This window comes from Taurulus bubalis (assembly GCF_910589615.1).
Source record: "Taurulus bubalis genome assembly, chromosome: 3".
Classification (NCBI taxonomy): Eukaryota; Metazoa; Chordata; class Actinopteri; order Perciformes; family Cottidae; genus Taurulus; species Taurulus bubalis.
The window spans coordinates 29,498,646-29,508,947 of NC_136591.1; the positions used below are offsets into that span (position 1 = coordinate 29,498,646).

General features: G+C 42.2%; 1 protein-coding gene across 1 annotated transcript; it reads right to left on the bottom strand.

The window, feature by feature from the left end:
* Positions 1 to 3,963: 3,963 nt before the first annotated feature.
* Positions 3,964 to 10,017, bottom strand: hsp90ab1 (heat shock protein 90, alpha (cytosolic), class B member 1). Its single transcript, XM_079216029.1, has 12 exons — positions 9,912 to 10,017; positions 8,644 to 8,787; positions 8,275 to 8,481; positions 7,954 to 8,113; positions 7,460 to 7,593; positions 7,049 to 7,375; positions 6,774 to 6,939; positions 6,486 to 6,676; positions 5,889 to 6,036; positions 5,504 to 5,772; positions 4,615 to 4,948; positions 3,964 to 4,518 (listed from the first exon to the last, which is right to left on the bottom strand). The coding sequence occupies exons 2-12, from the start codon at positions 8,785 to 8,787 to the stop codon at positions 4,400 to 4,402; spliced, it is 2,199 nt and encodes a 732-aa protein (XP_079072155.1). The 5' UTR covers positions 9,912 to 10,017; the 3' UTR covers positions 3,964 to 4,399.
* Between the last annotated feature and the right edge of the window lie 285 nt (positions 10,018 to 10,302).

Sequence of the window (10,302 nt, forward strand, 5' to 3'; positions counted from 1 at the left end):
ACTCATTGTAAACAAAACAAAAAACTTGATTAGGTGAACTAAACCAAAATTGTACCGGATGGTCCGGCTCCATGAGAAGTCTGGGGATCACCAAAGTCATTAGGATTTTAGTATGTAGAAAATGTTATGGCAGGCCATCAAACAGTTATTTCAGATTGGATCAAAGCGGGATGGACTGAAAGACAGACGATGCTAATGTGGCGAAACATGGCAAGGGAGACATTTTAATTGATGAACTGACCTCCAGGCAGTTCAGTGCATTGCAGTCGTCCAGCCTGCTTGTAAAAGCATGCACAAACTTCTTTGCAGGTCTGATCTGCTTGGCAATATTGTCTCAATGATAGGCTGCTGTTATGTTCCTTAAATGTGTCTGGAAAGCTAAATTAGTCAATCATAGTACCTTGATGCCTTGCCTTAGGTGTCATAAATTATATGCACTGTTTCTTTGTTTGTTTTGGCCCAATAAATAGAATCTCAGTTGGAGGAAATTTTGAGTTTTGCATACATTTATGCAGTTTTCTGGGAGGAAAGGGGGCTCGGCCTATGAGATAAACATCTATATAGCGTTGGGTGTCATCTGCAAATGGGTTTGAGTAGATTTTCCTCTCTGTCAACTCTCAATATTACTTCCACTCCCGAAAAACAGCATATTATTTTCGAAACAAACTTGTCTACGCGTGTCTTTGCATTCTACACTAATTCATAAACCAGACCACTATTATGATTCACCGAACATCAAACTGAAGACGGTATTTGACTGTGTAGTGCGAGAAAACATTTCCCCTTAGTTTATCAATCTCACAACTTCTCAATGGGGGAATTTCCCCGCACCTCTCATTTCTAAACGTCCTCCACCCGGTTTGTAGTTGTGCGTCACAATGTCAGCGTCTCCAGTGCTCTTTTTTTCAATAACGCAAATGAAAAGCGAGATACGGGTGGATGAGAGAGGACCCGCGTCCTCTCTCATCCACCCGTATCTCGGCCCCCAACAACCAGTCACTCTGGGCTCTCGATCTGACTGAAAGGATGAGTGTAAGTTTGTTTTAGCATAATTTTGTCCTAATTTCTGTTTTTTTAATGCTTATTGCTCATGAGTTATACCCCAAATGTTTTCTACTAAAATAGGACTTTTTTCTGTAACTTTTTTTTTGTAACTTTTATTAGCCAGTATTTTACTTTAATCTTTTTTTAGCAAGGCACAGCATGACTCAGGAGCTTCCCAAAACAATCTTTGAAATAAGTTTTATATCTCATAGAGCAGGCGGACTGAAGGAGGATTCACAGCTTTGTCAAAAGCAGGGCAACTTCTTTGTTCGTACACTTATTAGCTTTCGTGTTGAGAGACAGATGAGCAAATTGACAACACTTAGACCACATGTTTGGACACTAAATATGAGCCTATACTGCCAGCTAACGTAGCTTAGCACAAAGACTGGAGACGGGGGAAACATTGAGCCTTGTTCAGTCGAAAGTTGACAAATTCCACTGAGGGTTATGTGCCAGAATACTTGGCCAGGACCAGTGGCTTCCTGGTTGCAGGGTAACCAGTGGCTTGTAACACTGAAAAACATGATTATGAACCTGGCTTTATTTGTAAGTGCTGGGAAGTGGATTTTGTTACTTTTGGACAGAGCCAGGCTAGTTGATTCCCCTGTGTGAAGTATTTGTGCTAAGCTAAGTTAGCCAGCTGCTAATAGTAGCTACAGGGCACAGTAACACATGCACAAGTGACCGTCGACTGCTGAAGTGATAAATCTAGTCATAAAGGTTTCCTGCGTATTACACTTCATGACAGAAGGTTTTTCTTTCTCTTCATCTTGCCTCCTTCCTACTCAATGTCGGTGTTAATTCTGTTCCTTTACAAATATGAGAAGTAACACTATGCCCTATGATGTGCGCAACAAAGTTGTTTTTAGATCATGAGTATTAATTGTGTTGTTCTTCTGACACCTTGCATTGTAAATGTCATGGAAACTGAATTACACCTCTTGCACACGGGCCTGCAGCATGGTGTGGTTGCAGTACACATCGCAATACCACGCTACATCTTTTTATCTCATTTAATCTCTATCTGATCTCTCGAGTGATATAAACCACAGCGTCATCATCACGGAGGCAGTGACGCACTAAGGTACAGCGGCAGAGAGACGTGTCTGTGTGACTGAACAACTCTTTTTAAAGTAGGACATGTCGACATATTTTAAGCATTTCTCCAAAACGAGACGCACACAATACAGAGAAGAGATGACAGGATACAAAGGTCATAAGAGCAGTGACACTGCAACCAAATGCTACACAGCAGGCCACTGAAACGCCAGGAACCTCCTCCTCAACTCTGCGTTTGTGGGTTGAGAACAGCTTTACACACAGGAGTCAAATGTTTCCACAGGAAGTCCTTTGTTGAAACTAATACCAGATGCACCTTTCAATTGTATGAGGGAAACCTACACTGACTCTTGATGAACTTAACCAGGACATTTCCACCAGCTGAAGCAGATCGAGGGCTTACTACAGACTCAAGTCACCAAACATCCGCATTCTGTATCTCAACAAGATTTAGTTTGTTCACTTTGATTGTTTTGGGCGGTGTGTGTTCTACCAGTACACACACTGCTGAGTACATCACCGCCACTAAAGACGCTGCTCCTTTAACACAGCTCGGCGAGTTAAATGTTATTTTGGAAAGATTGTATGAAATGTCTCACGTTGGAGCCAATTGTCTGCATATGTTGCCGCTTGTTTTTGAGTTTGAATGGTGTGTTTTAGCCAAATGTGGTCACGTGGTCGTTGCAGACACACATGGCAGAGATCTGCACTCTGCTGAGGGCCATAGTGTGGTTAGCACTCACATTATTTGTCAAACCCTCTTCTATTATGCAAATATTTTGTAGACTCAGCAAATTAAAAAAAGGTGGTCAAGTTAAGGAGGCGCTACAACAAACCTTTTCAACATGTTTCTGAATGACACGGCTGATGTCCCCACGATGAATTTGACGAGAGTGAGTGTGTTCAGGCGGGAGAGACACCCACGCTTACTGGTTTTACAGAAACGCTGCTGCCGCCCCTTCAAACTTGTATGAAACACACGACTTCCAGGAAATCTACATATTTTACATTTCCCCCAGAGTTCAACTGAGGATGCCTCACACTTTCAGGAAACTCACACATGGCTGTATTTTACATTTCCTGATAGTAAAGATGTATAGACAGAATGTATGCAATTATTTTCTTCTGTGTGAACATGTTTACATAACACCAAAGTTCTGTGCAATGTAATCTTATCAGTTTAACCCGTCTAGCAAACCAGCAAGGACACAATGCAGTTAGAAGTGCGGTTATGCTGGGAAGCGTCTGCTCTTGGTTTGGGTAAGAGGTTTTACAAGATTTATAGATGCATTAGGGCAGGGTTAGAGAATATAGGTCACTTATAAAACCTTTTAACCACAAATCAAGATGAGGCGCTTTTCCCATAAGAGATTAAACCCAGGCAGGTTTTGAGTCATGGGATTGCATTTACTTTCAGCTTGCAATTGAAAAAAACCAACACTTACTGGTTTGAAATGTAAAATGCAACACTTCAGTGCTCACACCTGCAAGAGGCCACGTTAAGTTTGGTGTTCTCCAGTTTGAGTTCTATAATAGCTTTACAGTGTACATGTACTAAAAGCCACGTTTTTAGTTACCCAATAGATAGCTTTCCTAGTGCAAATAAATGACTTGTATTTAGGGTTTACAATCCAGTGGCATGACATTTAAGGCCTACCCCATAACTGCAAGTTTTATACTTCTTGTAACTGGAGTATTTCCCCCCCTTGTGGTCACCTGGAAGAACAGTCCAAACCATAGTTTCAACTCAGAAAGTTAATGTCCCCAAATGTTAGTAAAATATAACCACTGATTTGTTTTAAAATGGTATGAAGAAATAAGATTTTCTAAGAGAAGGCATGAAAGACAACAAAAATATAAGGTATTACATCTTTAATTTTTTGCAAAACAAGACTTGGAATACAGACACAAGCCTGGACTCGGGCAAAGGAATCATACAGTCGTCTCTCCATGCAGCGTGCAGTGTTGCACATGAGCAGAACCTCCCCAAACCCTCCACCAGACCCGATCTGACAATGGAATGTACCATTCCCATGTTCACACATTTACCGCTCCAACATTTAAAACTCAGTGCAACAGGGTACTCGTTAAAACATGTGTTGTCGCCATGAACTTATACAGCAAAAACCAAAACTGCTTTTCTTAAGGTCTTGCAGAGTAATGCTCTGGACGCAAGAGCAACACTGGTCCACCACAACATGAATGACTTTTTTTTTGCAGTTACTGCAGTTTTTAAGGATGAACAATTGAAAAGTGAGGCTAAAGTGTTAGAAATCTGGGGGGGAGGGTTGGTTTAATCAACTTCTTCCATGCGTGAAGCATCATCTTCACCGTCACCTTCTAGGGGAGGGATCTCATCTGGGACGGCTGCAATTGTTGCCTCCTCAATGGGGACATCGTCGTCATCGATACCTACAGGTACAATAATTATTCGTTAGCGATCAATACAAGTTACAAGCATGTTAATAAAATAAAAATCTGCCAAAATGACTAGTTGTATCTCCTTACCCAGTCCCAGTTTGATCATTCTGTAGATGCGGTTGGAGTGGGTCTGTGGGTCGTCCAGGGAGAAGCCTGAGGACAGCAGGGCGGTTTCGAACAGTAGGATGACGAGGTCCTTTACAGCCTTGTCGTTCTTGTCAGCATCTGCCTTCTGCCGGAGTGTCTCCACGATGGGGTGGTCAGGGTTGATCTCCAGGTGTTTCTTGGCCATCATGTAGCCCATGGTGGAGTTATCTCTGAGTGCCTGGGCCTTCATGATCCTCTCCATGTTGGCGGTCCAACCGTAAGTGCTTGTCACAATACAGCAGGGTGAAGACACCAGTCTGTTGGACACCGTTACCTGAGAGACAAACGGATGACATTAGGACTTAAAACATGCAACGTTGACCCAATCTAAAATTAAAGTTAATAAAAGCATGCAGAACAATCATGTTAGAAATTCATGTGCAACACACCAGCATGGCAAATTCCACCACATCTTAAATGTAGAAACATCTTTATACATTACAATGACAAGTACAACTATTTAGACACTGGTTGAACTTCAGCGCTTGTCAAATTCTAGTTTCACATTTGTTAAACTAAAAAGGGGAAATAACTAAACAGGCATCTGTTAGATCACACGAGTTGCAAAAAAGAAAAATCCACAATCATTTGGAATCCATCACTAGTCAAAAAACACATTTGTCAATCAAAAACTCATTCGGGACACAAAATACTTAAGGGGCCTCCTTGCAGATGTACAAAACTCACCAGGATACAAGTTAGGACCAGTTAGGGCACCTGTTTCCAAACAAAAGTGGCAACTGTAGTTGTGAATTTATAACAACCTAAATCCTACCGCATAAAGGGAAATTTGGGTGAAAATTAAAATCGACTCATTAAGATTACAAACCTTCTCCACTTTCTTGTCAAGGATCTCTTTCATGAGCTTGCAGAGGTTCTCAAACTTAGCCTTATCTTCCTCCATCTTTTTCTTCTCATCCTCATCCTCTGGCAGCTCCAGACCCTCCTTGGTGACAGAAACCAGGCTCTTGCCATCGAACTCCTTCAACTGCTGGACACAGTACTCGTCGATGGGCTCCGTCATGTACAGAACCTCAAAGCCACGCTTACGGACGCGCTCAACGAAGGCGGAGTTGGCCACCTGATCCTTGCTCTCACCTAAAGAATTAATTTAAGTATTAGTGTTATCTGACAGATAACATTGGCTTGTAAGTAATCTACTAAAAATGTTACTTTTGTTCCTGTGAGCAGCAATTTTCAAAAATGGTACGCACCAGTAATGTAGTAGATAGACTTCTGGTTCTCCTTCATGCGGGTCAGGTACTCTGTGAGGGAGGTTGTGTCATCCCCAGACTGGGAGCTGGAGTAACGCAGCAGCTCAGACAGCTTCTTGCGGTTTTGAGAGTCTTCATGGATGCCCAGCTATACAGTTTAACAAACATGATTAGATTCCAATACAAAAATCACACACCAGTAGCCTATATCAAAACAAGATTAATTGATTATCCCAATACATTTGACTACTCATTTAACCGTTTGTGTTGCATAGTCGTCAAATACAAACGCCATTGCTACCAAATGAACACACCATATAATATGAGTTACCATTTATGTAACATTACTAAAGTAACTCATCTAATGCACATGAGCACAGTACCAAGCGTAGTAAACACAAGAGCCTTCTATACTAGACCAAGTGATTCACAACGGCATGACGTAAATTGTTGTCATATACTAAAACAAAAATAAAAGTAAACCTTGTGAGTCCATAGTGATTGACCGAAAACACAAGTGCATTATGAAAGTAACTCTCAAAATTGAGATTTTACTAATAAAATCAATGCAGCGCTTAACATGCTTATTTTGTATACCTTGATGTTCTTGGAGAAACCTTCGTATAACTTCTTGTAGTTCTCAGTGTCTTCAGCCAGTTCGGCAAAGAGCTCCAGACACTTCTTGACGATGTTCTTGCGAATGACCTTGAGGATCTTGCTCTGCTGCAGCATTTCCCTGGAGATGTTTAGGGGGAGGTCCTCGGAGTCGACCACACCGCGAACAAAGTCTGAAGATGAACACAAACATGGGTTATTGAAACCATCCAATTTTGTACCCATTTTAGCAGAACAGCTTTATGTGGGTGCGTGCAATAGTCAACTTACTCAGGTACTCTGGGATGAGTTCTTCACAATTGTCCATGATAAAAACTCTCCTGACGTACAGCTTGATGTTATTCTTCTTTTTCTTGTTCTCAAAGAGGTCAAAAGGTGCACGGCGGGGAACAAAGAGCAGAGCTCGGAATTCCAGCTGGCCCTCCACTGAGAAGTGCTGCAAAGAAGAACATAAGTTAGCTTAGTTTGACTTTTTTTTCAGCCACAAGTCTGAACCAGTCACATATGAAGCACTCAACAGACGTTTCTTGCATGGCAACATTTACCTTGACAGCCAGGTGATCCTCCCAATCGTTGGTCAGACTCTTGTAGAACTCTCCATACTCCTCGTTTGTGATGTCATCGGGGTTCCTGGTCCAGATGGGCTTCGTCTTGTTCAGCTCCTCTTCATCGATGTACTTCTCCTTGATCTTCTTTTTCTTCTTCTTGTCCTTGTCTTTGGAGTCCTCCTCATCGTCTGATCCTACATCCTCAATCTTTGGCTTGTCCTCACCCTCTTCTTTCTCTTCCTTGTCCTCCTTTTCTTCCTTCTCCTTCTCCTCCTCCTCCTCTGCCTCATCATCACTGATCTCCTTTTCACGCTCCTTCTCAACCTGCAAATCAAAAGAGTTTAACTTCACTGCTATGCAAACTGTTTTAACTAGCGCAAAACTAAAATGTCAAAAAGCAATACTTACAAACAGGGTGATGGGGTAGCCAATGAACTGAGAGTGCTTCTTGACAATTTCCTTGATCCTCTTCTCCTCAATGTACTCCGTCTGGTCATCCTTCAGGTGCAGGATGATCTTAGTTCCACGACCCATGGGCTCGCCTGTGAATAGGATTGTACAGCTATGAGCACAAGTAGATGTTTAAGCAGTACTGTGCATTCACAGTAAATAGCACCCTTTTCGTCCATTACCTAATGTTGAACATTCATCTAAGGAATTAGGCAATGACAAATAAAGTAAAACCATTCCATGGTATTTAGCTTCTTAAATAAAATAAGTTTGCAGAGGGTTCCATGTTAAGTGACAGCAACTAGCTGAATGCAAACAATGCCGGGTATAATTTCATGCATGTCATAACCCTATGTAACCGGCATAATCAGAAATAGTTGGTGCAAATAGCAGATAAGGTCAAATGTTGCCTTCTCTACTACATTGATTTTGTAATGAACCAGGACACGTACCGTTGTCGACCTTGACAGTGAAGGAACCGCCAGCAGAGGACTCCCAGATGTACTGCTCATCATCATTGTGTTTGGTGATGACAGTCACCCTCTCGGCAGTAAGGTAGGCAGAGTAGAAACCCACACCAAACTGACCAATCATGGAAATATCAGCTCCAGCCTAGAAGGATAAAAGGGTAGCTTTAGGATATTGTAGTCAAGATCAAGTAACTTCAAAAAATATATAGTCTGCCTTTCAAAATCAGAGTCATACAGCTGTTTTTTCAATGCGCCAATGATGCATTTGCATAAATGTTGATCAATTTCTTAATCACATCGTACCTGCAGGGCCTCCATGAAGGCCTTGGTGCCAGACTTGGCGATGGTGCCCAGGTTGTTAATCAGGTCGGCTTTGGTCATGCCGATTCCAGTGTCGATGAGGGTCAGGGTGCGCTCAGCTTTGTTGGGGATGATTTCAATTTTCAGATCCTTGCCACTGTCCATCTTGGTGGGATCAGTCAGGCTTTCATAGCGGATTTTGTCCAAAGCCTGAAAAAACAAAAACACAGCAAGATATTAGGTATCCTTTTGAAGCATTATCCAAATGGAAATCAAGACCATTACATTAATAATTAAATACCCTTTCAAAAACCCATGCATCTGAAAGTAAACAGCCAAATGGAAAACAATGTGAAGCTGCAGCAGACTTACATCAGAGGCATTGGAGATCAATTCCCTAAGGAAGATTTCCTTGTTGGAGTAAAAGGTGTTGATGATCAGGGACATCAGCTGAGCGATCTCTGCCTGGAAGGCAAAGGTCTCAGCCTCCTCCTCTTGGTGCATTTCTTCAGGCATCTGCTCAAAAGGAAATAAAGTAATATTTTAGCAAATAGTCATTGGTTTAAAATGGTACAAATGGCAAGGTGAAAAAAAAGGGGATGAACATACATTTCAATAGAAGCCAACCACAGACCAGCCCCCCCAAAAAGAAAAAAGGAAACTAAAATGGCCACAAGTTAGTGTGAGATCCATTCTGCTTCAAAGGCTTTCGGCTTCATTAGACGAATAATCATCATAAGTAAATCATGTCAACATGCCGGCACGGTACAATTGGACTGCTGCCATAGTGTTGCTGCAAATCGGTGGAAGCGGCCATTAGCCAACATGGCGTCGAGTGACAGACAATGGACTCCGCAAACACGTGCTGAGAGACGGCTACAGACGAACATTAGGATCACATTAGGAAACGCGGCGCTATACGTTAACTTGTAATTAAAACGTTAAAAGGTACCGTTTAAAAGCCACTTGGTGACGAACAACGTGGTGTTACGATAAAGCGGCCTTATCCCACCAGCCGTAGAGGAACACACAATGACTCAAGACATCTTAAGGTTACGGCATGAATCAGATGCGCGTCGTACAACCACATCAGTGCTAAATTAATTACTTACCTAACAGTAAACTGGACGTGAACCGACTATCGTTAATAAAACTGACAAACCGTTACCGTAATAAGTTTCGTCAAATGTCGAGGCGAAGCCATTTGCCTGTGAAATGACGACCCGGTTCTGTAAACCAGGCCATTCGTACCGGGTGTTGGTCCTTACCGCGGTTCTCTCAGTTAAATAATCTCAGTCCAGTCACCACACCTGGCTCAGAGCAACCAAAGCCCGGCCTGACAGTGCGGCACAGCGCCGCATTTAGATAGAGTCACCGCGCAGCATCGCAAACAGCCCTCTAGTACGTGACATTTAAACATGGTTAAGATGAAAACACTATGAAATACGTGAAAAGACAGGGGTCCACAGTAGTTTGTTCGCTGTAACATTAACCCACGAGACAGTTAGCTTTGGTTACTGTCGTGACTCACGAGCTCGCATCGTGGTTACAAGCAGCCATAGTTCAGAGACGGGTGAGAAAAACATGCATTGAAAGAGCAAAATATGTCCCAATTGGAAACAAAATACTCGTGTTCATACCTTGTTAATTCCGTTGACTTATCTTGGAAAAAAATGCAACCAATATGCAGTCCCTTCTGCTCTCTGACGCAGGGAAATGGAAAGGGACTTCCTTTTAACAGACCGGAATCTTTATACTCAATCGTTTCAGTGTGCGGCCGTATCCATCCGCGGTGCACCATCTACCACTAGAACTACTCTATGGGTACTCATTGCTGCCACCTTGTGGCAGTTTATACCAAAACGAAAGAACTAGAATCTACTAGATGGATACTGAATATACCAACATCTTAGTGACAACTCGTCTTTATACCTGTCGCCACATATTATCAAGACAAATATATCTGCACCAACCTAATATATATATCTCATCACAATCACGAGTTCATCGTTTATTTTAATGGTAAAGAGT

Coding starts and splice junctions, on each gene's coding strand:
- hsp90ab1 (XM_079216029.1), bottom strand. CDS start 8,787: ATGCCTGAAGAAATGCACCAAGAGGAGGAGGCTGAGACCTTTGCCTTC. Junction 6,940..7,048: donor AGGATCACCTGGCTGTCAAG/GTAAATGTTGCC, acceptor TCTTCTTTGCAG/CACTTCTCAGTGGAGGGCCA. Junction 6,677..6,773: donor ACTCATCCCAGAGTACCTGA/GTAAGTTGACTA, acceptor GTTCATCTTCAG/ACTTTGTTCGCGGTGTGGTC.